The sequence below is a fragment of the Suncus etruscus genome, chromosome 1 (genome assembly GCF_024139225.1).
Source record: "Suncus etruscus isolate mSunEtr1 chromosome 1, mSunEtr1.pri.cur, whole genome shotgun sequence".
NCBI classification, from domain to species: Eukaryota; Metazoa; Chordata; class Mammalia; order Eulipotyphla; family Soricidae; genus Suncus; species Suncus etruscus.
The window spans coordinates 198,201,593-198,229,431 of NC_064848.1; the positions used below are offsets into that span (position 1 = coordinate 198,201,593).

Genomic DNA, 27,839 nt, shown 5'->3' on the forward strand with positions numbered 1-27,839 from the left:
GAGAAGATTCTTGTGTCAGAGCTAGTCCCTCTCTAATATTAAGTTCCTTTCTCCAATTTAAATTGGTATTTAATTTGGCCCATGGGCTTAGCAATGCTCAGGGGATTCCGTGGTGCTGGGGATTAAGCCAGGTCTGCCCGCCTCATACAAAACTTGTGCCTTAACTTCTGACCATCTGTAGTCCCTGTATGTTAGCAGAAATGCCTATCTCCATGCTGAAACCTCTGTGTGCGGTTTTGGGGTTCTCGTGGAGGGCTGGGGGTGGGAAAGAGATTTCTTCCCAAATGCTAAGGACCCTGGATCACACACAATGACTGATACTCAGCCAGACTGAAGCGTTAATGCAAGGACTCTGCTGTGTGCTGTGCAGCCTCAGCGTTGCTGGGGCAACCAGGACAGACCTGGTGGTACTGGGGGCCAAACCCAAGGCATGCAGTCCAGCCCCGTCAGCTCCCCTTTCCTGACCAGAAAGAGAGGTCGGAGCCAGAGTACAGTGGGAAGGGAACTTGCCCTGCACCTGTCAAACCAGGATGCAGTCTCTAGCATCCCATATGGTTCTCTGAGCCAAGCCAGGAGTAAATCCTAAGTGTCCCCACAAACCAAGGAAAGAAGGGTGTATAAATTCTTACATAGGGTTTCCAGGAATAATTGATACGTCATGATGATCAAGTTGAACAGTTTTAATATGCAGACATATTCGATACATATGCATCTATAAATGCTCATTGGACACATGACTCAGTCTTTTTCTCTCACCTTTACGCCAATGCTGGCCCTTTTTGCGACCTCTGTAGTAAAATTAACTACTAAGCTGTGGTTTGTGTTATGTATAGACTGGGATTTGGTGGGACAACAACAAAGCTCAGAGCATTTGAGATTGTTAACCTTAAACTTGTTGACGCCAGTACTGTTATTGTGCTAATTAAGCCATATTCACATGTGGTACATATAGCCACCAGTGGTACATATAGTGTCATCAACATGGTGAAATTATTTCAGTTATAAATTAATGGGAAAACTTAACGTAATTTATTTTGTGAACAAGTGGCAAGGAGAGGGCTATTTATAGGATGACCAGTGTAACAGGTTACCCCTCCCCCCAAAACTGCATTTCTGATGTATACTAACTTGTTTTTGTAATTTATATACAAGGGAAAAAAGGAAATCAGTTGCTTGTAAATTAAAGGTAATACCTTTTGCAAATTCCAGGCTATTTACAAACTGTCATTAGTGTAGAAAAGTAGATAATTTGAGAAGCCATGGCTATATCTCAGTAGGCTAGAGTTCTGGGCCTTCCTAGCACTGTTTGGGAGATAACTCTCAAATGAAAAAGAAAAGTATTTCATTGGAAAACCGTCTTTTGAATGTTGAGTGGTTTATAATGCTGTCACTAGATTGGACCCTTTTTGGACATTTTAAATGAGGCATGTAGAAAATTCAATAAATTTAGAATTGTACTTAATTGGAATCCATTTAATTTTGACTAATTTACAAAACAAAGCAAGATTGCTCCAGTTTTTTTGACTATAAGAAATATATTATTTGCTTTTTTTTTTTTTTTTTTTTTGGGGGTGGTTTTTTTTTTTTTTTTGGTGACACCCAGCAGTGCTCAGAAATTGCTCCTGGCAGGCACGGGGGAAATATATTATTTGACTATAAGAAATATATAGTACAGCATCTAGGGCATTTTCCTTACATGCGGCCAACCGGGCTCCAATCTTTGGCATCCCCCAAGCCTGCCAGGAGTGATTTCTGAGTGTAGAGCCAGGAATAACCCCTGAGCATCATTGGGTGTGTCCCCAAAACAAAAACAAAAATATGTTTGCAGAACCAGATGATAGTACAGCCTTAATATGCAGCTGACCAGACACGATCCCCAGTATCCTATTAGGTCCCCCAGCCATTGTCAGGAGTGATTCTTAGTGCATAGCCATGAGTAACATCTGAGAACTGCTGGGTATGACCCAAAGCCCCCCTTTCCCTCAATTGTTGTCTTGCTTTTATTTGTTTTTGTTTTGAGGCCATACCCAGCAGCTCTCAGGGCTTACTCTTGGTTCTGCACTCAGAAATCACTCCTGGCAGGCTCTGGGGATACTGTGGGATCGAATCCAGGTCTGCCATATGCAAGGCAAATGCCCTATCCTCTGGCCCCTGTTTTGCTTTTCATGACCCAAACTGAAAAGCATGAATGACTCTCCTTTCAAGTATTTGATAGACAACTGTATTCCCTATCGTCCCCAGTACAAACACGTGCTGTGTGTCACATCAACACTTTTAGAATATTTTTCCCCAGAGAAAAATGATTTGAGAAAGTCCTTTGAGAGTCATCTCAAGAGAAGAAGTAGGTCATTTGTTCGGCTGGTCCCAGAGAGAAGCGGGAACAGATCTACAAGCAAAGTGGGTGGCTCCTTCTCTGTGTGACACTCGCCTTTGAGTCTGAAGTGAAAAACCAAGGGTGGAAAGACGGGCACCCGTTATGGAAGTGGCATTCTTCAGCGTGGGTGGTTTAAAGGTCCATTCTCAGACTTGGAAATAGAAGGATTTGATATGCATGGGAAACGGGCTAAACTTCTTTAAACAGCTCAGCTGTTTGAGGACACACATTTCCTCCAGGAAATTTTTGTTTGTTTCTGGGCTACATTCTGTAGCACTCGGGTTACTCCTGGCTCTGTCATCAGAAATCACTCCTGGCAGGCTCAGGGGACCACGTGGGATACTGGGGATCGAGCCCAGGTCGGCCACGTGCAAGACAAGCACCCTACCCACTGTGCTATTGCTGCAGCTCCATTCAGGAAATGTTTTGCTGTCTTGTAGCACGTGGCGTGTTCTCTGTATTTTGGGGATGGGGGGCACACCCAGTAGTGCTCGAGGATAACTCCTGGCTCTGCTCTTAGAGGTCATTCCTGGCAGTGTTTAGGTATCCATATGGGATGCCAGAGATTGAACCTAGGCCAGCCATGAGCAAGGCAAGTACCCTACCTGTTTTGCTATCGCCCCAATATCAATAATTTTTAACTACACACATCTTGGGTAGTTAGCTTAAAGACTTGGGGGTAGGCATCTGAAAACAGGCTATAGGTATAGGCAAAGATGTCTGACTACATCTGTATCCGGGTATACCTAAATTCTGTCTTACTGGTTTGGTGACAAGTTAGGTTTGCTTGTGGGTTGAGTTTGTTTTTGTTGGAGTTTGGATGATATTTGGAGGTATTTGTGAGGACTGAACCCAGGAGCCCTGCATACAAGCTAGTCAGCTATCAGAGGAAAATCCTGTTGGTTTTTCTTGTACAACCTCGTTGAACATAAATGTCTCTTGAAATCAATTTTGACAGTATGAGAAAAGTAGATAAGATTCCCCCCACCTTTTTTTCTATTTGACAAGGTTGCTGTGGTCTAATCCATGGATTTTACAGCTGTGTTATAGGGAATCTCTGTTCTTGACGAGCACATTAGATAGTTCTTATGCTGCTAGACTTTTCTAGAAAGGCAGAAACCATTTCTCTAAAGGGCCACATTATGTCTTAGACTTAGCAAGGGTCTCAAACTTGCGGCCCTCCGTACATTTTGTGGCCCTGCCCTAGAGGAATCTTTTTTTGTTTTGTTTTAGTTGTTTGGGTCACATCCCCCAATGTTCAAGACTTACTACTGACTTTGCACTCAAGGATCACCCCGACTTTGCCTTCTGCGGCCCCCAGGTAAAATGAGTTTGAGACCCCTGACTTAGTGTGTCCAGAGACAACCAAGGATTTTATTCGTGACAAGAGAGGACATAAATATTCAGACATTTTTATTGAATAAATTAAAATTATAACTGCATATGGTGTTTTGTGATTGAGATTTACTAATGAGAAGAACTCTTCCCTTAGAGGAGAAAACATTTTACTCAGTTAGGGCTCCAGCCTTTCATATTCCTTATCAAAATCTGTTGCAAATGTTAATTCATTACTGCTTCTTTGTAGTGAGACTTCACACATTTCATCCTTAAAATGTCTGTTGGCCAGAATGGTTACTGCCAAATGAGCGTATAATGTTAAGTGAACAGAGTCATTGCTTAGTAGATGTTGTAGAGTTGTCACTTTTCTTTTGGCTTTGGTGTTTGTTTACATGGCAGATTAATCGTTTTCAATTGGACATTAGGTGGAAGCTTCCCGTGACCTGCTTGATAGATTTTGAAATATGGAAAGTTTCTTTGCCTTGGGATCTGTTGGTGAAAGGTGTTGCTGGAACTGGCCTTTGAATTTGGAAATACATACCTGATACCCATTTATTTGAAAGAAAGGGAAGGGAGGCTGTCATCCCACCCAATGCTAATTTTTCCTGATGGTCAGACCTGCCCACATCTGGGAGAGGTCTATGGAAGGTAACAAAAGGGTTGCCTCAGAGGTGTAGAGGAGGCAGCAAGAAGGCTCTGCAGAAGTAGGCAGCATGAGAGAAGTCAGATTCGGGATTAATTCAGGGCAGCTTCAGGGGCTACTTAAAAGGTTAGCCTAGAAGCCACACATGGTGGTTAAGGCCTTTTATTAATAAAGCTTCATGTCTCCTGAAACTTCATGACTACTGTGGATCATTTCCTCGCTGCTACTCTGAACCTTCGAAGAGACCCGCTGGCTGGAAGTGGTTGCAGGCGCCTGGCCCGAGCCAGCTGAGAAAGGCCTCACCATCCATCCATCACCATCCAGGACTCTATAATTAATATGTAATTCTATAGGAGGCCTCAAAAAAACTTTTTTTTTTTGTTTTTTTTTTTGGCCACACCTGATGACATTTAGGGTTACTCCTGGCTATCACTCAAAAATTGCTCCTGGCTCATATGAAACATTTGGGATGAACCGAGGTTCGTCCTGGGTTAGCTGCTTGCCAGGCAAATGCCATATCGCTGCACTATTGCTCTGATGGGAGGCCTTAATTTTTATTTGTTTGTTTGTTTGTTTGTTTATTGGGTCACACCAGCAGTGCTCAGGGGTTACTCCTGGCTCCACGCTCAGAAATTGCTCCTGGCAGGCTCAGGGGACCATATGGGATGCCGGGATTCGAACCAATGACCTTCTGCATGAAAGGCAAACGCCTTACCTCCATGCTATCTCTCCGGCCCCTCTTTATTTATTTTTTGGTTTTGGGTCACACCTGATGGTGATCAGGGGTTTCTTTTGGCTTTATACTCAGAAATTATTCCTGGTGGTGCTAGGGGGCCATATGGGATGCCAGGGATCTAATCCAGGTCAACGATGTGCAAGGCAAGCATCCTACCCACTGTACTATTGCTCTGGCCTCTCAATTTATTTTTATTTTTACATTTGTATTTTTTTGGAAGGGGGTAATGTTGCTTGGGCCACCTGTGCACCTATGCTCAGGACTTAATTCCTGGCTGTGAGCTCAAGGGGGATCACTCCTGATGTGGGGGTTAGATGTGATACTGGAGACCAAACCTGGTTCAGCCACATGCAAGACAAATGTCTTCCCCCTTGTACTGTATCTCTAGCCAGGCCTCACTGTTTTAAGTGTTGACAGTATATCATGTAAGTTCGTTTGTCATTGGCTTATGACAAAAGAATATGCTGGTGTGGAGTTGACTTTTAACCATGGTATAAATTTTGTGCATATATATATTGTCTTAATTTTTGAGATTGTTATTAAGAAATGCAATCACAACTTCCCCATAACTAATTTACGAGCCTCTTATTTATTGCCCTATTTTAGAAATTGAATGCAGTTCTTATTTTTCCTTTAAGTTCAGTTTTATCCATGAGTACAATAAAATGTGAATAAATTTTACCAAATGTATAATCAGACAAAGGTAGCTTGTTCAGCTTACTGACAAAAAATTGTTGGTATTGATTAGGGTCAGCTTCACAAAGCAAATAAAATTCACTGTTGACACTGCTGGTTCAGTGACAGTTGGGCTGTCTGTTCAGGGCTGCTGTGCGCTCTTCGCTCCTGTTGGTGAATAATGCAGAGCAGAAACATTTCCCCAATTTTGCTAACTTCATCGAACCAAGTAAACCATGTGGTTGAACTAAGCCACATATATTTGTGCCATCACCCACTACAGTACACCCTACCGTACGCCTGCTTAAGTAGCACTCGTTTCATGTTTTCTCGGCTGCTTTGAAAGTGCTCTCATTTGTAGTTCTTCCACACCATCTCTTCACACAGACTAATTCTTGAGCGACTTGGCATGGATTGCTTGAGAAAACAGCCGAGCACTCACTAAATGTTAGTTCTCTCTTGGCTAACAAATAAGAACCACTTGGAAACTTACTTTGATTGTGGTCCCATGTTCACTTTTTTTGTTTTGTTTTGTTTTTGTTTTTGTTTTTGGTTTTTGGGCCACACCCGGCATTGCTCAGGGGTTACTCCTGGCTGTCTGCTCAGAAATAGCTCCTAGCAGGCACGGGGGACCATATGGGACACCATATGGGATTCGAACCAACCACTTTAGGTCCTGGATCGGCTGCTTGCAAGGCAAATGCTGCTGTGCTATCTCTCCGGGTCCCCCATGTTCACTTTTCGGTGAAAATATTTTCAGCTGTGAGGAGTTTAAAGAAAAAAAACACAAATTTCTCATTTTGTACTGTTTGTGAGTTGGATTTATCGTGAAGAAGGATTAGGCTGGTGGGGTTTGTTTAGGGAGAGTTCTAGTGTAGCTGGCCTGCTGGTCAGTGCATGATCAACACAGATGGATTCGCTAATCAGGATGGCGCCCCTTCCACTGGCCTGTCAGGGGTGCTTTTGATCTCTTTTTTATTTTGTTTCTTGTTTCCTGGGAATACAGTACTAGTGACACTTGAGATCCTCGGATTCTAGCATGTTGGGGTGGTTCATGCTGTGAGCAAGCGGTGCAAAGCCAGGGGAGCAATTCGTGCCATCTGGGCCACGTCTGGTTCCATTTCTCCGCTCATGGCCCTTGTGGCCCAGCCGCAGTCATAGGATATGAGTGAGTATCACCATGTTCTGATGCACTTGTACAAACGGACACCAACTGATGTTTTCTTTTCGTGTTATTTTTGGGTGTCACAAGATACTAGAAATGACTGTACAGACTGGCTGTGTGTGGCTGTCAGTCCTGAGGATTATTTGTTGCTGTTATTGTTTTTTTGTTCACTTTTGTTGGACTGGGGGGGGGGGCACACCCAGCAGCTCTCAGGGATTACTCTACCAGCTGTGCTATCGCTCCAATCTCCAGACTTGAGTTTTTGGAAAAACTGTCAGCCACGCTTCCCTTCTTCTTTGCTTCTCCTGTTGTATTTGCATTGACTTTTCCTGTAGTGCGGTGCTGAAGAGTTTTTTTTGGCCACCCCCAGTAGTAATTGGAGCTTATTCCCAGCTCAGTATGGTGCTGGGAATTCAAGGAGTGTGTCCACATTCAAGGTAAACACAGTAACCCCAGTACTGTTGCTCTGGCTCTTAAAATTCTCAATACCTAGGGCCAGGTTGCTTTCTAGAATATACATAATGTGTTTTTTTCTAAAATATATATACACATTTCCAGAATATATGTTCTGGAATGTAATTTCTAAGTGTTAATATATATTCCTTGCCTTAAGAAAAATATCTGTATTTGATCCTTATCTCTCTGTATATTTCCATTAATTACATGAGAAGGTTGCCCATTTCTGTTACATGATGTTGCCAATATATGGAGTTCTTGTCTAAAACAGATAATTTCTCATTTTGTATTCTTCTGCTTTCTGTCTAATTCCATATCCTTTTGAAGTAATACATTCTAAACCCTGTCCTGTTTTATATTTTAGTTGTGCGGAAAGCAGCATTGAATATATCTCTCACTCACTCAGTAACTGGGAAAATAATATGCCAGATCTTCTTAAGTTACACATTTATGGAGTGAGAATTACTTCCTAATTTGTGTTCTCAACATGTCTGTTCCCTTCAAACTCAGAGGTCTGTTTCCTTTAAACTTGAGTCCTGGGGCTGGCGAGGTGGCGCTAGAGGTAAGGTGTCTGCCTTGCAAGCGCTAGCCAAGGAAGGACTGCAGTTCGATCCCCCAAGCCAGGGGCAATTCTGAGCGTTTAACCAGGAGTAACCCCTGAGCATTAAACGGGTGTGGCCCGAAAAAAAAAAAACAAAGAAAAAACAAAAAACAACTTGAATCCTTGACTCAGTTTATTTGCGAGAGGACTCTTCATAACACCTGATTCTTGTTAATAGGCCACTCCCAGTTTAGATCCCATAATAGGAATAGAAAGCTTAGTTCATAGAACGGAAAAAAATTTAAATTTAAGGGACACTGGAGCTTCTCTTTTTATTTTTCTTTCCCTATGTTTCTTGTTTTGGGGCCACACCTGGTGGCCATGCTCAGGGGTTACTTCTGGCTCTGTGCTCAAGAATCACTCCTGGCAAACTTGGGGACCATATGGGATGTTGGGGATCAAACCTGGGTCAACTGTGTGCAAAGCAAATGCCCTGCCCACTATGCTATCATCCCAGCCCTGACACTGGAACTTCTTAATCTCATCTCACATTTTATTCTTTAGTTCACTCACCAGTATTGATTAACTTTGTCAACAGTAAAGTCTATCTTGTTTAGAATCCAGGTCTTCTGGCTGTTTACTTTTTTGTAAACAGGGGTTACTTCTGGCTCTACACTCAGAATTCGCTCCTGACAGGCTTGGGGGACCATACGGGATGCTAGGGATTGAACTCGGGTCCATCCCTGGTTGGCAGCGTGCAAGGCAAACACCCTATGGCTGCTATCACTCTGGCCCCCATTTCATTGTTTAGATGGAACCAAAATATCCACAGGGAAGAGAACTTCTATTTTATGATTTTTCAAGCTTACCACAAAATCTAAAAAACCATCCTTGAATCCTAAACAGGAGAGTGAGGGGAAGGAGCGTAACTTAATAAAATAGCATTTTATTATGCCATATATTATATGTTATATATTATTTTATTATTTTATGGACAAGCATTTCTTGTCCAATCCTTAATATCATTTCTGTATCTGTCAAGAGACTTCACAGTTTATCTTGAATGAGTCATAGCAAAAGTGGATCTTGGATGAATAGATACATAGTATATAAGGAAAGGAGAACTTAAGTCAGTTGTACATACTGAAATTGTTGCCTAGGGAATATCTTCAGTGCTCATTCATTCAACCATGGAACTTCCTCATTTTACAGAGGGTTAATTTGAGATCTGGAAACACTTAGAGACTTGCCAGATATTCCCTAGTGTTACAAAATGGACTAGAATTCGCATCTCCTTCTCCTGCGTCTGACAACAACAAGGCTTTTGATAAACACTTTGGAACTGTTGGGGGGGATTTTCCAGCAATTCACAGGATTCACCAAATACTTTGCTGGGAAGCGGGGGAGAGGTTGCCAGATCGCCTGCCTGAGCTAGGTGTCCAGTGTTACAGATAATGAAGCACAAGGCTGAGAGGTCTGAGGCTCTGGGAATTTTCCATCAGAGATGCCATTATTCTCTGTAGCCCTCACATTAAATCGCAAATAATACATGTTTTATGTTTCTTAATTTGGAATGATTTTTTGAGATCGTAGAAAAAGGTTTTTCTTTCTTTTGTTACTTTCCTTCAAGTGAAAACTGATTAAAAGTTACTATGAAAAAAAATTTCCCTACATGATCTAATTCAGTGAAGTATTCATACTATTTTCTTTTCCTTTAGTTTTTTGGGCTACACCTGGTGATGCTCAGGGGTTACTCTTGGCTCTGCACTCAAAGATTACTCAGGGGACCATATAGGATGCTGGGGATTGAACCCAGGTCAGCCCTGTACAAGACAAGTGCCTTACCAGCTGTAATATCTCTCAAGCCCTGAAGTCTTCATACTTTTATATAGCACATATTTGTTTGCACTTGTCTCGGCATTTTAGTGTGTTTAAAATTTGTTCAGCAATTTAATTTGGAGAAACCTGATCTCAGTAGCATGAGCATTAGTTTATAACCACATAAGTGTCCTTGGGTTTCCTTTCTCCATTTTCTTACTGTGGGAAGGCTCTATTATATACCCTGTGATATGAAATGGTCAATTAAGATACCATTGTTGGTTAAGGAATATTTTAAAACAAATATATATTCTGTGGGGATAATGTGTGTATATTCCTTGAATAGCTACTGAGTGGTAGAGAAGATAAAAGAATAGAACGCCTTATTTGGGCTTAAACTTTTTTTGTCGCTTGTGTGTTTGCTTAATTGGGGACCACACCCAGCAATGTTCAGGATTACTCTTGGCTCTGCACCTAGGAATTACTCCTGGTAGTGATCAAGGACCATATGGGATGTGGGGCTTCGAGCAAGGCAAACGCCCTACCTGCCGTATGATCTCTCCAGACCAGAACTGAAATTCTTAGAGATAATTCGCACATTGAAATGTGTGCAAATGAATTAAGAGTATTTTAATGTCAGCTCTACTGTCTCAAGTAACGCTACATAAATTATGCTTCATACGTATCTGAAGCTCCTTTCATTATAAGTAGAAGTTTAATAATAGGAATCCGTGCATATTTCTCTCACTACTGTTTGATTTTTGGTGAGATTGTAAATTCCTGATGAAAAAACAAAGTTAATTTGAATCCAAAAACCCTGAGTCCATGCCCCCAGTGGTGCAGTCACTTAGCCGTGGTTCTTACATAAAAGATTGAAGGAGAACAGGTGAGGCAGTTAGGTAAAACAGCTAAATCTTTTAGTGAAAACCTGTCAGATGTCTTGAACAAATGAGGATGATTTTTCCTTTTCCTTCTTTTTCCATAAATATAGCATACGTAGTCCAGCTCCCTGAGTGCAGGTGGGCTACAGAATTAAGGCATTGGACAATGTTCAGTAATAAGTTCAGTACCTGCACTGTTACATACTCACAGTTTTCTGGAGCAAAACATTTGACTAGTTTCTGAAGTGGAACCTATAAAACTACAGGGAACAAGTTCACATCAATTCAAGTCAAGTTTTACGGCCAAAGAAATATTGGCCTCACCTTCTTTTCTCAGAACCTCAGGATAAAGGAGTTTATGAATCTTTGCTGTGTGATCGCCATGTTTAACTGAGCAGTTTGATCGTGTAAATATTTCTTCCGTAGCAACTATAGCAAAAATAATTGCTGCTTGAGGACTTATTATTATGTTAGTATAACCAACATTTATGAAATCATTTTCCTGATGATAAATAAGGGGAAAGAACTGCCAGATCTCACTGCAATATATTCCTGGAGCTCTGAGTAATATTTTTTTGTAGCACGAAGTAATTAATACTCTTTTCTTTGTACATAATGGTTCATTTTAAGTCTTTTGTACTCTAGTACTCACAACTTCCTCAAAACTGTGCCTACGCAAGGTCAGTAGAATGAGTAAGGCAATTGCCCACTTACCTTGCTATGAGCCACACACCTATGTTGTGTTAGGAAATACAAATGGCAGTGCCAGGGGTCTGCCTTGTGCTTGTTACCTCAGGCCTTCTAGGCAGCTTCTCTACCATTCCAGAGTGAGCACTAAGTATTTGTTTTGTAAAGGGGGTGGCTTACTGTTTTAAATTATATATATATATATACATATATATATATATATATATATATATGAATATGTGTTTGATTTTTTGTTTGTTTTTTGGCCACACCAGGCACTGCTCAGGGATTAATCCTGGTTCTGTACTCAGAAATCACTTCTGGCTGGCTCGAGGAAACATGGGATACCTGGAATCGAACCCAGGTCACCTATATATAAGGCAAATGCCCTCCCTGCTCTGGCCCCCAATATGTATTTTTCTTTTTTTTTTTTTTGTTTTTTTTTGTTGTTTTTTTTTTTTTGGGCCACACCCGTTTGACGCTCAGGGGTTACTCCTGGCTATGTGCTCAGAAATCGCCCCTGGCTTGGGGGGACCATATGGGACGCCGGGGGATCGAACCGCGGTCCTTCCTTGGCTAGCGCTTGCAAGGCAGACACCTTACCTCCAGCGCCACCTACCCGGCTCAATATGTATTTTTCTTAAGGGTATGTGGCCTTTGATTTATTTAACCAGGATGGAAAGCAGTTTTCATTTTGTTTAGTTGCACCTTTTTGGTTCGATTTGGATGTGGGTTGTCCTTTCCTTTTTTAAAAAGCTCCTTCTAGAAGGGCGGAATCATCCCTATGTGGAGCTTCTCAGTTGGCACCTTTTTAGCAGCAGCCTTTGCAAAGCACTTTTATGGTTTTGGCTTGGTTTGTCTTCACCCTAGTTTCACTGTTAATAAGCCCAGTGTTTTGGCTCTTGGGGGTAGGAGAGAACAGTGGAACCTTTGTGGCAGCAAATAGTCAGTGTCTAATTGTTTTAATAATGTTCCGTCTCAGTGCCTTAGTAGTCCTCCTGAAATCACTGCAGACATAATTCCAGAGCAAAGAAAACAACACTCTCAAAACTGTTTATTGTGCTTACTTTTAAGTCAGTAAAGTCATTTATAAAAAGGAAATATGTCCAACGTTTAAGCTGTGGATTTATTTAGTTAGCTATGTATAGCTTACTAGTAATACAACCATTACAATTTAAGTGGGAAATCAGTATACAAACTTGTCTTTATTATTTCAATTATATATACATATGTATATATATTGGTTTTGGGACCACACACCGGCTGTGCTCAGGGGTTACTTCTGGCTCTGCGCCCAAAAGTCGCTCCTGGTAGGCACATATGGGATGCTGGGGATCAAATCTGAATCGGCCGCATAAACAGCAAATGTCCTACCCACTGTGCTTTATCTCCAAACCCACATTATTTTAATTATATGTTAAATAGGTAAAATAATGACTTGGTAAGGTCCTCAGATACTAGCTTTGATTTCTACATATGGTAGACTTTGTGAGTGTTGCCTAGTTCCTTCTTTGTATCTTATTCTGGTTTTCAGATTTTTCTCAGTGGATTTATGTTAATTATAAAAGCAAAAGAAAAACCAATAAATTATTAGGTGGTATGACCAGTGGTGGAAAATGGCTTTTTGGGCCTAAGAGCTCAACAGGCTGAGACATGCTTTGCATACAGGAGACCCAGGTTTGAGTGCCAGTACACCAAGGCACCCTCAGAGCTGCTTGGAGCAGCTACCCACAGTACTAGGAGTAGTTAGTTCCCAAATACCCACGGTTTGGTCCCCCAAACAGAAAAGGGTATTTAACTTTATATCAGTTTTAGGATGGTTTTGGGTTTTGGTTTTGTTTTGGGGTTTTTTTTTTTAACTTGTTTTTTGAGTTTGGGCCACAGTCAGTGGTACTCAGGGGTTACCTTTGGCTCTACACTCAGTGGTCACACCTGGCAGTGCCTGAGGGACCATATGGGCGCCAGGGATAAAACCCAGGTCATCCGCATATAAGGCAAACAAAGTTTTTAATATGAATATTATTTGAAAGGCTCACAGAGTTTGTCTTTGTTTAGTTTGCGATTTTTGTTCTGGGTTTTTGGTTTTTTTTGTTGTTATTTGGTTTGGTTTTGAGCCATACCTAGCAATGCTCAGAAGTTACTCATGGTACAGCACTCAGGAAATATTCCTGACAACTAGGGGATTGAATTGGATTTGACCACATACAAAGCAAGGTCCATAGTACCCAGACTTCTCTTTCCCTTGCACAGTTTTAATTTTAAGTGCTTTATATGTGCAATTTCATCTTGAGTTGTACAAATAACTCTTAAGTAAATATTGATGTTATTTAAAGACTAATCTCAGGTTCCCCTTTGCCTGATACTTGATAACCGTTAGTTAACAAGAGTATAATGTTCATATTGAAATGAATGCCCACAGACTGGATCAATAGTGTGGGTGAAACACCTTTGTTGCATGCAGCGGACCCAAGTTCAGTGCCCATGTGGTCCCCCAAACCTCACCACAGGTAATCTGTGAGCACTGCTGGGTGTGACCCCAAAACAAAATACAAAGATTTTCTGTTTTGTTTTTGGTTTTTTGGCCACATTCGGTGATGCTCAGGGGTTACTCCTGGCTAAGCGCTCAGAAATTGCCCCTGGCTGGGGGGACTATATGGGACGCTGGGGGATCGAACCGTGGTCCTTCCTTGGCTAGCGCTTGCAAGGCAGACACCTTACCTCTAGCACCACCTCGGGGGGGGGGGGGCCCGAAGAAAACATTTATTGCGCCCCCCTCTCAACTGTAAATAGTATCTTTATTAAAAAAAAAACTTTAACCTGCAAAACAAAAATATATAAAATTATTGAGCTGATTTTTTTTTTTCGGGCCACACCCGTTTGATGCTCAGGGGTTACTTCTGGCTAAGGGCTCAGAAATTGCCTCTGGCTTGGGGGGACCATATGGGATGCTGGGGGCTAGTGCTTGCAAGGCTGATATCTTACCTCTAGCGCCACCTTGCCGGCCCCGAGCTGATTTTTTTAATCAGAGGTGATGTCTGGATGAATGGCTCCAATGAGCACGTTTTGCAATGCATAGCTTTTCAAAGTGGGGTTGGAAGCAGGACACAGCAACTCTCAGCTCCAGAGACATAAACACGGTGCTTAGCTTGTTATGACAGTGTTTGCCTAGGTCAAACGTACCCCCCTTTACGGAGCCTCACGCCCCCCACCTTACTATTAGAAGCACCTCTCTAGCTTGTGTAAAATTCAACCCTGAGCAGACAGCTCTGTACATTTCTGCTCAGCTTTCCTCAGGCACTTTGAGCAGCCTGAGCAACTCTGGGAAAGCACTTTTGTGCCAGCTGTTACTTCCTGGGAGCTGGACTGCTCAGCCTTGTTCAGGGAAGTAGCATGTCTGCTGGGCTGGAGAATAAGGCTCAGGGCACCTGATAGACACTTTTTAGTAGCAGTGCACTTGAAGGAAACTTAGTACCCATTGCCATTGATAAAATTTGGGTTTTCATGGGAAAAGCAGATGTGGGAAAATTTGTATCTGCTCTTCAACGTGCACCAGTAGTTTCCTCACACTTCTCATGGCTGAGGAAATCCGGGGAGAGGCTGGTTTCTTCACATTGTGTAATGAAACTGCCGCCGCAGCCGTTTGACAGCCCTGCAGAACTTGATCATCCTGGGCTCCAAAGCAGCGGTTCTCAACCCTTTTCTGACCCCAGTTCCCTTCCAGCAGCCTTGTTTCCTTCCTGTGCACCCTCTCCCCTCCAATCAATTTATTCCTACGTTCATGCAGTGATCCCCCATTGATGCAGTTTTCACCTGTGGCCCCTTGGCATATCCTGGGGGACCATGAAGGCAGTTGAGAAATGTTCTGAATAGTTAGTCCTGGTGTTAACAAAATGGAGGGCTGGTAAAGATTCCTTTAAAATCTAGGGTGGAACATTTTCCTTCCCGGAGCTGTAAGGCTGCTTACATGTAAGGCTGAGCCCACCCAGTGCAAAATAGGGGATTTTCAGACAGCTGAGGATGAACAGTTGGTTGGTACGGCTTCTTCTGTTCCGCAGTAAACTAACTTTGAAGATACTTAGGATATAGTCAGAGAATAATGCTCACAATTATCTGAAAAGCTCCCCAAGACCAGAAGGAGAGCTCGAAGGCCAGAGCACATGTTTTTGGAGGCCTGAGCACCTCCCTGTCTGGTTCCACATTCTCTCCTCCCTCTCCACCTTCCTTTCTGTCTCGCTGGGCTTCAACTAAAGCATCCGTGCATGTTCCCTGCCTTGTTGAGAAAACCCTAACTTGTAGTGGCTTATTTGTTTTGTTTTGTTTGTTTGTTTGTTTGTTTGTTTTGGGGGTCACACCCAGCAGCGCTCAAGGGATACTCCTGGCAGGCTTGGAGACCATATGGGATGCCGGGATTCAAACTACCGTCCTTCTGCATGCAAGGCAAACACCCTACCTCCATGCTATCTCTCCAGCTCCGGCTTATTTGTGATGTATTTAAAGAAACACATTTTCGCTGAAAGTTTTCAATTATTTTCTAATTGGGCAAACACTGATCACCATAGTACACCTAAACAATAGCTCTTTGAGAATCTCCGGGTGTAAATGAGATTCTGAGAACAGAAAGCTGGAGCTCTCTGGCTGTAAGACCTCGTGACTCTGAATGTCCCCAAGATCACCTGCCATCCAGAAACCTCTAGCCTGGGGCAGTGCAGGTCCTGAGTCCAGAAACACTAGCCAGAAAGTGAAAAGCTGGGAGACTCTGAGACTCAGACCCCTTATTTCCCCAGAGGGTCCAACTTCTTTCTCTGTGGGACTCTTCGTTAGCAGTTGGTTTAGGGGATTGAAATTGCCCCTAAAGGGGCTCAGAGAACTATAGAATGTCGAGGCCTGCAGGGGTTGCAGAATCAGCCTCGGAGGTCTCTCGGTCTGGCAGGTGCTGGTACGAGACTGTCCTAGACCTCACAGTTCGGGTTTATTCCTGTCTCTGAAGGTCCCCAGCATTGTAGAAAAGTGAGGTAGAGGGGCCGGAGAGATAGCACAGCTGTAGGATGTTTGCCTTGCATGCGGCTGCCCCAGGATAGACCTGAGTTCAAATCCCCGCATCCCATATGGTCCCATGAGCCTGCCAAGAGTGACTTCTGAGCGCAGAGCTAGGAGTAATCCCCGCCGGGTCAGAAATAATGTCCTGCAATGTCTTTTCTTGGGTGTCCTCCATACCCTTCTCACAAAGTATGAGTATAAGATCAAATGAAAGGTTCAGTTGGGGTGCTCACTCTTCAGAGACATTTTGAGTTTGGGGTTTTTGGGGTGAGTAAGGGTTATTCCTGGCTCTGCTTAAGGATTACTCTGGTGAGGCTTGGGGGACCATATTTGGGTGCCAGGGATTGAACCTGTGCTGGCTGCATCCAAATCAGTGCCTTGGGGCCAGAGCAGTGGCATGGACCTGTGAGGCCTCTGCCTTGCCAGCCTCCCATATGGTCCCCCAAGCCAGGAGTGATTTCTGAGCGCATAGCCAAGAGTAACCCCTGAGCATCACTGGTTGTGGTCCAACAGAAATAAAAACAAACAAAAAAAACCTAAGCAAGTGCCTTACCGGATACTGTAGCTCCCACCCCCTCTGACATAGTTGCAAAGAGCTAGGCTGAACACTTTGTGGCTGAAGCAGACAGGCATTTTATGTTTTTAGTGGGTTCAGCTGCTCAGTCTGAAATTGGTGACTAAACAAGCTGTGTTTGGATTAAGTGGACAACCAGACAGTGTAGTATAAACTGTTTTAACAGAAACTTCCATTTCTAAGCCTGAATAATTATATATTTTCTTTTTTTGTTGTTTGTTTTCAGGGTGAATCTGTAAAATATTTCCTGGATAACTTGGATAAACTTGGAGAATCAGTAAGTTTGGTTTTTTTTTTTTTTAATTTAAACTAGATATTTGTTTGTTTGCCATGTGAAAATAGTAGTCAGGATAGCACTGTTAAGAATGTGTGTTTTTTTTTTAATTTAAGAGTTAAACTATCTGTCCTTTTCCAGTGGCAGATTCTTCCTGCTTTTTCTTAAGAGGAATTAAAGTGGAGAGTAATGCTTAGCTAACAATATTTAAAGATTTTTGGGTTTTTTTTTCTTTCCAAAATGCAAAATCATTTTGTTATCAGTTGGAACATTTATTTTTCTGTCATCCACTTCTGCCAATTCCTTGAGGAAATAGTCCTGTCTGCTATTTCCTGCAAGTAAAGTGGCTTAGAGGGAGATGAGTACATTTGGAAAAAGCTCATAACTGATTGTGCTTTGGTGTCTTGTCTTTTCCTTTTTTTTCTTAATAAGCAGAAGTAGGACAAGCACAGTAGTTTAGGTTGATCGATCTCCAGACTTCCCCACAGATTTGTCTATAGTTACAGCATGGGGCAGAAGGGCTGCTTGCAGGGGTTCTTGAAGAGCCTCCATCCATCCTGTAGGGTTCAGGAGTCACCCTTGGAGAGTCGATTGTGTTTCTGTGGCCCAGCCCAGCACTCTGCCCTGCTGTAGGGCAGGGCCACATCACTGTTCCTTCTGTGCCAGACTCCTTATTCCTTAGAAAATGTTGGCAAATGAGCCGGGAGACAGCTCCTAGGTCGAGACAACATTTGTCTGGCATCCACGAGTCCTCGGGTTGCATCACTGGCACCACCAGAGATGCGCATGACTCAGCGAATGACTCCAGGCTGTTTCCGGTCAGTTTGTATTGGATTTTTTTAGACTTTTCTGCTAAGAGCAATCCAGACACCATGTCTAAAATTTGAAAACTGAAACCAAAACTAAAGTGCTGTGATCAGTTAGTAGGCAGCTGTCAGCAGGAAGGGGGACTATGCCTGGTGTACTCCGAAGCTCACCACCCTCTCCATTTTTCACAAGTGCCAGGGCCATTGAAGCCTGCCAGGTTCAGAGCCTCATGACCTTTTAGGTAGTAAAATTATCCAGGGGCAAGGACTCGGGCCAGCCCATTCTGTCGGTACCCTAAAGGTTCCATGACATACTTGCCCAGAAAGACCTTGGACACCTTCATACTTAGGTTTTTCACCTGTAACATTGGTCCTATAAGAGAATGACCACATGGGATTATGGAAAAATCAAAGCTCGAGTCTTGTTTTGCTTGGGCTGCTGTAACAAGATAGGCAGAGTCCATGTGTCTTAGACAGTGGCCTTTATTTTGTTCAGTTCTGAAAGCTGGAAGCCCCAGATCTGGTGAGATCTCAGTGTCTGGGCTCACTGTGTCTTCTATACAACTCGTTGTATACACATTACATGGAGTTGGGGGGGGGGGGGTGTTTTGGCGGTAACCATCAGAGTTGGGCCCCGTGAACAAAACTACACCATGGCTGGGTTTCTGAGTGTCGAGCAGATACCACACACTGAGATGGGAGACAGTGAGTCTGTTTTGTCTTAGGAGACTCATTGACTTCACAAGACTCGAGAACTTCTTGGCCTTGACTTTTACAGACATTCCCGCAGGCAGTAGCTCAGGTCTGGACACCACTCACATACAAGTAAACGGGCAGGTCAGAGTTTCCCGTTTGCACAGTGCTGAGCAGTCTGCCAGGCCCAGAGACCAAGGGCTGAGCGAGTGTTACGAAAGTTTGGCAGTACCACTGGGCTCTACTTTGAGGGGGCCCACCCTGAGTTCCCCAATTGTCATTTTGGGGAGATAGTCGCGGAGTAGCTTAGAGGTGTCGTGAGACAAGGCCGAGCGAGATGCTAGAGATGGGGTGGTGAGACACATGAGGGGAGAGAAACTTGGAGACAGTGGAAATAGAGAATCTACGTTTGCTGGGGCCATGGCGCTGCGAGTGTTGTCTGTGCAGATGTAGAAAAGGAAGGAAGACAGTGGCTTCTCATCCAATGCACTGTCCCTGTGCCAGGCTGCCACGTGCCACCAGTGGTGGCTTTTAAAGCTGAGACACTCAGGCAGAAGTTCTCTGCTCTACAGACACTTGGATTTCCCCACTGCACAGCAGCAATGGTGGAAGAACATTGAAACTGGCTGTGGGCAGCAGCTCGCTCTGCCAAGCACGAGCATTTCCATCTTCACAGAATCCCTGTGAAGGTCAGTGTCTGCTTCATGCATGGGGACCTTGAATCGTGGCTTCGATGACGCATCCATCTGCCTCTGAACTGCGGTGTGGAGAGTTGATTCTGGAATTTACAGCCCTCCCCCACTCCCACTCTTCAGGGTTTTCTTTTCTTTTTTTCTTTTTTTTAATTTATTTTTTTGGTTTTTGAGTCACACCCGGCAGCACTCAGGGGTTACTCCTGGCTCTACGCTCAGAAATCGCTCCTGGTAGGCTCAGGGGACCTTATGGGATGCCAGGATTCAAACCACCATCCTTCTGCATGCAAGGCAAATGCCTTACCTCCATGTCATATCTTCGGCCCCTCTTCAGGGTGTTTTTGTTTTTTTGGGCCACACCTGGTGGTGCTCAGGGGTTACTCCTGGCTGTCTGCTCAGAAATAGCTCCTGGCAGGTACGGGGGACCATATGGGACACCGGGATTTGAACCAACCACCTTTGGTCCTGGATCGGCTGCTTGCAAGGCAAACGCCGCTGTGCTATCTCTCCGGGCCCCTCTTCAGGGTTTTTAACACTCACAGCACAGGACCCTATTCCCTGTGCTTCCTAGGGATTATTTTAGCATCCTACCCAGATGGTCAGTTCTTAACTAAGGAAATGCTAGAGAACATATTCTTCACATCAGCTAAAAAAAAAAACTAAAGAACCAGCTCAGGGCTGGTATATGTGGTTCAGAGACAGCTTGCCAGCATCTGCACTGTAAACTGGCCCCACCTCTGGGCAGTTTATGTCCAGAACTTACTGCCTGAGTGTCTCAGCTCTGATGCCCACCACTGGTGACACATGGCAGTCTGGCATGAGTACAGCACACTGGATGAGAAGCCGATGAGAGATGTCCGAAGCCATTAAATACTTATAACCTTTGACCTTGTGCTCTTTATTTTTGGAACTAGTCCTGCCCCAAAAGAGAATATATGCATAAAATGTTAATGATGACTTTTCTTTTTTCTTTTTTTCTTTTTTTTTGTTTGATTTTGGGTTTTTTTTGGGGGGGGGGGAAGGATCACATCCAGCAGCACTCAGGGTTTACTCCTGGCTCTACGCTCAGAAATCGCTCCTGGCAGGCTCGGCCAACCATATGGGATGCCGGGATTCGAACCACCGTCCTCCTGCCTGCAAGGCAAACGCACTACCTTCGTGCTATCTCTCTGGCCCTGATGACTTTTCTTATTTTTATTTTTGATTTTGGGTCTACACCTGGCAGTGTTCAGGGGGACCATGTGAAGTCCCTGGGATCAAACCTGGGTCACTAGTATGCAAGGCCAGCTTCTTATTCACTGTACTATCTCTCTGGCCCCTAAATATGACAAAAATATCCTGGGCTGGAGTGATAGTTTAGTGGGTAGGGTGTTTGCCTTGCATGTGGCTGACTCAGGTTCGATCCTCAACATCACATATGGCCCCCCCAAGCACAGCCAGGAATAAGTCCTGAGAGCAGAGCAAGGAGAGTAATCCCTGAACACTGCCAGGGGTGGCCCCAAACCAAAAATCCACTGTACTATCTTTCTGGCCCCTAACTATAACAAAAATATTGGGAACAACCTAAAGAATCGGTAGTAGAATTTTTCTAGAAGTTATAGCACATTAACCTATTTGATGTATATTTTTATCTTTTTATTTCTTTTTGGTTTTGTGAGCCATACCTAGTGATGCTCAGTGGTTACTCCTGGCTACGTGCTCAGCAATCACTCCTGGCTTGGGGGTCCATATAGGATGCCGGGGATTGAACCCAGGCCTGTCCTGGGTCATCTGTGTGCAGGGCAAATGCCCTACAGCTGCGCTATCTCTCCGGCCCTATTTTTAAAAGAAATATAGCTGTGTCAACATTTGATGTATATGTCAGCATTTGGCATGATGCATAAAATAACGTTAAACAAAAAAGTAGGGCCAGGTTAAAACTTGTGTGGTTCTGCTGCACAGCGCAATTGTCTGTTTATAAAAGAAAGTATGTGGACAAAAGCCAGAGGGAACCAGGCCTACACTCGCCCTTTCTTTAGAGACCTTGAGTCTGTAAGTGACTGAGGGTTGCAGAGAACTGAGAACCACAGAAAACTGCGGCCTTTCTGCTCTAGCAAATCCATCTTAACATTTAGAAAAAGTAGGTGAGTATACTCAAAATCAACCACACGAGTTAAAAACGACGCTAACAAAAAAAAAAGGGGGGGGCTGGAGAGATAGCATGGAGGTAAGGCGTTTGCCTTTCATGCAGGAGGTCATTGGTTCGAATCCCAGCGTCCCATATGATCCCCCGTGCCAGCCAGGAGCAATTTCTGAGCGTGGAGCCAGGAATAACCCCTGAGCACTGCCGGGTGTGACCCAAAAACCACAAAAAAAAAAAAAAAAACGACGCTAAAATGGAACATTGTGCCTAGCAATTGGCATTGTGTTCCAATATTGCCTTGATTTTTATTTTTTAAGCGATCCCGATTCTGATGATGACCATTAAAAGCTCTTCTGTTCAGTTGCCAGAAAGCTCTTTCAAAGTTCTGGAAAAATACTAGCCTCAGAGGGGCATGCAGTGTCTGGAGAGCCAGGCCTGCTGTTGGGATCTTGAACTGAGCCCGCTCACAGAGGGCACCCTCTGGCTGAGGCCATTCAGCCAGGTGCAATCATTGGACTTCACAGGTGGCATTGTTGCCAGAGCCCAGGACAGATAATGTCACTAGAGGAGAAAATGGAGACACAGTTGCTAGACTGTACCTTAGAAAAAGACCTGAAAGTAGCCCCAAGGACCCTTGGCTCATTGGCCCCAGTTGAGAACGTGTTTCTCGCACATTGCCTAGTGCTGGTGGCGTCATGCACCTGACTGAGTAAAAGTGAGTCTTGGGGGCCATGTTGGGGTGTTTGACTGCTTCTCAACTGTGACATCGATACTTTTTCGTCATTTCCTTGATTGAATTCAACAAGTGTGGGCTACTCATGTAGGGGCCATGTAGGACCTATGGGACCACTTAGGAAGTGCTACAGAGAGGGATCAGAGAGAAGGTATGAGGGTTAAGGCACTTTCTTTGCATGAGGCTGACTCTAGTAGTTTGGTCCTCAAGACCACATAAGGTCCCCTGAGCAAGGAGCCCTGAGGAAGCCCTGGGCACTGAAAGATGTGGTCCAAAATCCCTCCAAATGCAGAAGGATGGTGGTTCGAATCTGGGCATCCCATGTCCCCCGAGCTTGCCAGGAGTAACCCCTGAACGCTGCCAGATGTGACCCAAAAACCCTCCAAAAAGAAAGGAAAAAAAGAGTGAATGGAAGGAGAGAAAAGGAGAGAAATAGAAACTAGAACTGAGGGTGGTGGCCACAAGGGCTGACGCTGCGCATCCCCGGCTCTGACTGAAAGCAGGCAGCAGCCTGCTGGCTTAAACAGGAGCGAAAGTGGGAAAATAAGGGAGGTGTGGCGCATTGCAGTGAAGTTTGAAACGGTGTTTGTTTGGGGTCCATGCCATCATTGCTTGGGTTACTCCTGGCTCTGCGCTCAGGGTTCACTCTAGGCAGTGCGCAGGAGACCATATGGGATGCCGGGGATCAAGCCTGGGTTGGCCACGTGCCCTATTCACTGTGCTAGCTCTCTGGCCCCTGAAAGTGTTTATAAACGAGTGTATCTTGACCATTCTTAATTGTAGTGATGGAGCTTAAATGTTAGAGATGTTAAAAAGATGGCTTTGCTTACGTCTTCATTCACTAGACTTATTAGCAGTACATTGTACTAAGGAGTCTAATCCATTGGTATTCCTAAATACAGAACCTTCTGCTTTTCTCTTTCCCAGAATTACATTCCATCCCAACAAGATATTCTACTTGCCAGAAGACCCACCAAGGGCATCCACGAGTACGACTTTGAAATTAAAAATGTTCCTTTCAAAATGGTCGATGTTGGTGGTCAGAGGTCCGAAAGAAAGCGCTGGTTTGAGTGCTTCGACAGTGTGACATCAATACTTTTCCTCGTCTCCTCGAGTGAATTCGACCAAGTGCTCATGGAGGACCGACTGACCAATCGCCTCACAGAGTCTCTGAACATTTTTGAAACGATCGTCAATAACCGGGTTTTCAGCAATGTCTCCATCATCCTCTTCTTAAACAAGACAGATTTGCTTGAGGAGAAAGTGCAAATTGTGAGCATCAAGGACTATTTCTTGGAATTCGAAGGGGACCCCCACTGCTTAAGAGACGTGCAAAAATTCCTGGTGGAGTGTTTCCGTAGCAAACGCCGGGACCAGCAGCAGAAGCCCCTGTACCACCACTTCACCACGGCCATCAACACGGAGAACATCCGCCTGGTCTTCCGCGACGTGAAGGACACAATTCTTCACGACAACCTCAAGCAGCTCATGCTGCAGTGATGGACGGACAGGAGACGGCTGCTTCCCTCCCCCTCTTTCATTGATTGTTTCTGTTCGTTTTGTTCTTAAAATAGCAGTTTACAATAGGAATTAGGAAAAGAAAAAAAATTATTTTGATTCTGTTTAACTCCCGAGAAATCTTAGTCCTCCTGTGTCCTCGGGTCTGTGGCTGAAAGCTGCTGCATAACAAAAACACAACCCGTCCTGAAGTTCAGGTCGACTGGGTTTTGCCCTGGCTTCCCTTTTAGGGAAGGTGTCATTTCCTGCCATCACTTAGCTGAGATCTGTTTCAAGCTTTACATTCTCGGACTTGGCCAACCGAATCCACCTGTTCATGCCAAGTCGAGAAGGTGCCCTTCCGTGGTCCATGGGTATGCGGTTAAGAATATTCTCCCGCTTGACCCGAGTAAGATCCTTTGCATCTACCCTACACATTAGCAGCAACACTTGTGCCTGGTTTTTCCCTGTCGTGAAAGGGCTCTTGGGGGGAACAGTGTGGTCTACCAAGTTCTACTCCTGAGCCCCAATTCCCCTTCCTGTTCTTTCTGAGATCCACAGCCATTTTGTTTTTGTTACTCCAAAAGTCTTTGGTTTCTGAAGGTAGTGCTCTTAGAGTTTTTAAAGTTTACATGCAGATTTGTGGTTGATGCCAATTGAAAGCTCACTGTGGTACAGGGGAGCCAAGGGCAAGCAGATGTAGAGCTCGCCTTCTGATGCGGATCCGTGAGAGAAAGGAGAGCTGAGCGTCCCTCTTTCTGTGGGCAACCTTGTCCTTCCAGTGCCCCCCTGAGACATGCTGAAGAGGACAGACAAGCTGGTGGCCTTGCTGTCTCAGGACCTGCCCTTTCCAGAGTGGGAAGCTTGATCTCAGACACCCAAGTCCTGTCTCTGGGACGTGGTTGCTTCCCGGGGGTGTGTTTGTTGTACCTGAAAGCTGCATCTTTGCTCTCCTGCCCATTCCCTTCAGCTCTGCTCCAGCAAATGAGGGACTTTTTTTCTCTTTAATTAGGAGGGTGCCAAGGGCAATCTTTTTTTCCTGTCAGTTCACGTAGGCATTATTTGAGATTCCTATTTATTCTTGGTGTGTCTCTAAAACTGTAGTTTGTACGTGTTTTGTATCATTGTTCGTGAAAAGCCCTGCTTTACTGAGGTACATTTTTGAATGTTTCTTTTTGGATTCACACCTAAAGAGGATTACACACCACTTCCTCCTCCACTTTCCCAGTGGACACGCATCCGTGTGGTAGCTCTGTCTGGCATCAGCTGTTGGTCCTTGGCGAGCGAGTCTGGCAGAGGGGCTGGTTTGGGCGGGACTGAGCGCGCTGCCTCCTAGCTTGGGGTAGTCGGAGAAGTGGCACAGAAGAGCGGAGAGGCCGAGGCCAGGCTGATGGCGGGACATTCTGACCACTTGTCTCCATTTCCTGAAAATCATGATTCTGACTGTGATATTCGTCCCTTTACTGTACAGCTGACCGTTCTCAGGTATTCTGCTGGCTCTTCAGTCCTTCACAAGTGGGTCAGAGTTAGAGATCACCCAGCTTGGCTGGGACCATGGCCCTGGTTCCATCATGCCCAGCACTCAGCGAGGAGGGCCCTCAGGAGCTAACCAGGGCGGTTCTTCCCACATCTGCCTTGTTCTACCTTAGCCGTGTCAGTGGCCAGGACAAGAGAATTCCCTGCCTTGGAAATGCACAAGCTGCTGCCGCCGCATCCTAGCATCATAAGCTCCTAAGCAACTGCTCACAGTCGAGCCCATGCATGCTTGACTAGTCCTGCCACTAGTGCTTCTTTGCCAAAAGAGAGTAAGTTAGGCTTCATCCACGGATTCGAAGAATTCAGCTGTGAGGTATATCTGAATACGTGCACGCACGGTAATGTTGGGACTCTGCTCTGGTAGTCAACTGGTAAATGGAACCCAGAGTTTCATTGAATAGCCATAACTTGGACTTTCTGAACTCCAGTGTAGGCCAAAGTAAGAATTCTGTGTAAAAAAGGAAACTTAGTCTTATTTAAGTTATATTTAAGGTCACATCTGTGAATATAAGAAGTCGTGCCCGGCAAAGCACACATCACCCACATTTCCTCCCCTGTTGATTCCCACCAAGAAATATCAAGTACCACAGAGATGTCAGTGTTGTCCAAAGCATTTGTGACTCTTTCCCCAAGTATGTGCTGTCCTTCAGAGCTAACTCTCCCCAGTAACATATCTAGAGCATATTTGGAGACAGTAGCCCCTCATTAGATCTGAGTCCACTTTTTTCAGAGATAGCATTTCTTTAACCCTTTGATGGAGTTAGATGCTAAATCATGAAAAATGGAAACTTGAAGTACCACTACTAGAAAGAGGGAAATAATCATTAGTACACGGAAAGGGTGCTTATAATTTCCACGATGCCTATACCGCCTATCTCTAAAAGCATCATTTAAAATTTTGGGGTGTGTTTGATTTTTCTAATACTTGTGATTTGGACTAAAAGGTGCCTAATTTTCTATTACATTCTGTTCTTGAATCTAAAATGTTTCTTCAGTTAATTCCTTAAAGATATATCACACAAGTGTCTTCTTTGACTGGAAGGAAATTTACATTATACAAAGTTGCCTTATAAATCAGAGAACCCCACAAATTTGGGCCTCGGTGTTTAAAGGGAAAAGTTTTGTGTTTTTGGTTTTGTTTTTTGGTGCCATGTCTTAAGGATTTGCCTGTGCCACTTAAATATAGTTTCAAATAGCCTGAATTACTGCTTTCTGCCAAATATTGTGAGATTGGGCTCTTCTCTTGGGTTGTATTATCTGAATAAGACACTCGACAGCTAGTATAGCTGCAGCCAGTGGACCCCCACCCCCGCCACCATGGAGTGGAAGAAGAGTCTCTGTTTCCTCGGAATTTGTCCTGGCATGAGATTACACAGGAAAGAACCTCTGGTCAGTCCCTCCATCCCCCAAGTGAAGTGGAGGGAGATCCTCTTCATGTGGTGGCAGTGGGTGGTTGAAAGGAGGAGGAAAGAAGATGACCTTCAGACCAAAATTGCTAGGAGTCTTCATTGAACCATGCACGCTCTTAATTTTTTGGATAGAGGGCATAAATCTTAACTTCCAGTGTAAACCTAACTCCGTGTATTTATGCTTTTGATACAGTGTATTTTCAACATTAGTCCACATATCTGATGCCTTATTTGTATGAAGAATAAAAATCGGCAACTTAAATGTTTTGAGACCTGAATCGCTATTTGAGAAGCCCCTCAGTTGGGTGTTTTCACGAAATAGTGACACATTTAGTAAGACTCCAAAACCAACTTTCAGCATCTCCCTCCGTACAGTTAGTATAGTCATGTGGGTTACCCTCCCTCATTCTCTGTATATGTAATGAGAAGACTAAATATCAGTGTTAACTCTTAATTTTTTGAAATGAAACCGTGCCTGTAAAGTATAAACTTCTGTAACAAACTCCATAATAAATCTAGAGAAAGTCGCTCTGTCACCTTTTTTCTTAGTTTTATTTGAGGAAATCTGAACAGAAATGGTCTGTTCCCCCTCCCCCTTTCTTTTTTATTTTCCACTTGGAACTCTGAGTCATACCACATTGCTTGATTTCTGCCATCATTTCAACACATAAATGTCATTTGTCACTGATGATCTGTCCATGTGTGGTGCTGCTTGAATGGAGTACTGATATTTTAATGGTAAGAGACTGATTGGTTTCTCTCTTTAGTGTGGTGTTATGTATGTTGGATGTGTGTGTGTGCTGAATGTGTGTCCAAATAATGATAACTCATTCTTTTATGGTACGACGGGATTTAAAGGCATAGTAGAGGTTAAAGTAGGCGTCTAAATGGAACATTTTAAACAGGTCGGGTGTCATGGCCTCTCAATGCTATCAGGTTAATGCCAGCCTTACGTTGGTACATGATAACCCACTTGCAGTACCATGTTTGTCCCACTAGCATCCTTCTGTCTACTTGAATGTATTGTTAACATACTAAATAGTTGTTCACTCTTGATATATCCAGATCTCACCTGATTTCAAATGCTAGAACATAGGAATAAGAAGCATTAATGATAAAGTGGGGGGGCTGCTAAATTCTGTGAGTTTCCTA

The 27,839-nt window shown here is 44.0% G+C and overlaps 1 protein-coding gene across 2 annotated transcripts in view; it reads left to right on the forward strand.

The window, feature by feature from the left end:
- Positions 1-25,860, forward strand: part of GNA13 (G protein subunit alpha 13) — a 52,206-nt gene extending 26,346 nt beyond the window's left edge. The window contains exons 3-4 of one of the 2 annotated variants that reach the window (XM_049780496.1): positions 17,152-17,202; positions 23,173-25,860. In XM_049780496.1, coding sequence (XP_049636453.1) covers positions 17,152-17,202; positions 23,173-23,745 — 624 coding nt within the window. In that variant the 3' untranslated portion in view covers positions 23,746-25,860. The remainder of the gene's footprint in view (positions 1-17,151; positions 17,203-23,172) is intronic. The other variant, XM_049780504.1, reaches the window with a different exon arrangement.
- Positions 25,861-27,839: the final 1,979 nt, after the last annotated feature.